This window comes from Rhagoletis pomonella, unplaced genomic scaffold (assembly GCF_013731165.1).
Source record: "Rhagoletis pomonella isolate Grant_MI unplaced genomic scaffold, Rhpom_1.0 Rhpom_scaffold_29648, whole genome shotgun sequence".
Taxonomy (NCBI): domain Eukaryota; kingdom Metazoa; phylum Arthropoda; class Insecta; order Diptera; family Tephritidae; genus Rhagoletis; species Rhagoletis pomonella.
Window position 1 is genome coordinate 1 of NW_023488060.1, and position 1131 is coordinate 1131.

A 1131-nucleotide genomic window follows, 5' to 3' on the forward strand; every position below is an offset into this window, starting at 1 on the left:
CCAACCAAGTTTTATATGCTTTTGAGCAATTTTATATCTCAGACGAGGTGAAATGCTGGAGCATGGAGCATGCTATCTGCTGAGAGTATTTGCGGCGAATTCGTGCTACTCATGAAATTTAAATGAGTGGCAATAACTGCTGTATGCGAAGTTGCTTTAGTAGCAGTGTGAAGTTGAATATGAAAGGATGTGCCAAGCGGCAACGAAGCCCACTAAAGCGTGCTTTATAACCGGACGGAAGAACTAAAGAACCCTGCAAACGAACTGAACAATTTATGAAGACAAATAAGAGGAAACGAACATAACAAGCATTTGAAGCCAATTATGGGATAAAAACGCAAAGATAAATATTAAAAGTTTACAAACAAAAATTGGTTTTAAATAAAGCAACAAAAATGTGTTTATACTTTGGCGCAATGGATTACTTAATTGACATAGTGGCTTACTGCGTTTGTCGTGTTATTGAAATCTCGTTTGTAGCGTTTGTTATGGTGTTTGGCAGCAAAACGAAGTTCCTATCCAAAGCTTGCAGTGGTATCAACGGCACAAACATTTGTAGATGTGGTACCATGGCGAATACGTAACTGTTTTCAATTAAATATTGTATCACATCAGTATAAAACAGTGATAAACAGCGCAGACAGAACAACGCTACCAAATAAAACTTGAAATGTAAAATTTTAGCGCATAATATTGAAACGAAAAGGACTTACTTATAGTTAATAGATATGATTTACTCTTTTACGAAATACTTGCAACTAGACGAATATTGATAAGTACAGATAAAAGTGACTGAAAATGTTTTATAAAAATAAATAAAAATAATTTGAAATTCAGAAACTTGCCTTAATATTATTTAAAATTTTTAAGGTTAGTATTAAAGAGAATCGAGTGCTTAATGACTGGATGGTGCTCCTAAGTGCTGTAAAATTTTGAGTTTAAAAATGTGTCATTCGGGGCCGCGAAATTCCAAAATTTGATCAACATTAATGCTTGATAGTGGGAGCTTTATAATTTAGAATTTTGTGGCAAGGAGCAGTAGTTAAAGCTGGTACTTATTTGTTTATTCACTAAATAAAATTAATTTTTTATACCATTTTTTATATTTTTTGCTGTTATTGTAATCAAATA

The 1131-nt window shown here is 32.8% G+C and overlaps 1 protein-coding gene across 1 annotated transcript; it reads left to right on the top strand.

Annotated features, from left to right (window-relative positions):
* Positions 1–178: 178 nt before the first annotated feature.
* LOC118732828 lies at positions 179–815 on the top strand. The gene has a single exon (XM_036461937.1). It carries the CDS (start codon positions 396–398, stop codon positions 582–584), a length of 189 nt encoding a protein of 62 aa, XP_036317830.1. The 5' UTR covers positions 179–395; the 3' UTR covers positions 585–815.
* Positions 816–1131: the final 316 nt, after the last annotated feature.

Coding starts and splice junctions, on each gene's coding strand:
- LOC118732828 (XM_036461937.1), top strand. CDS start 396: ATGTGTTTATACTTTGGCGCAATGGATTACTTAATTGACATAGTGGCT.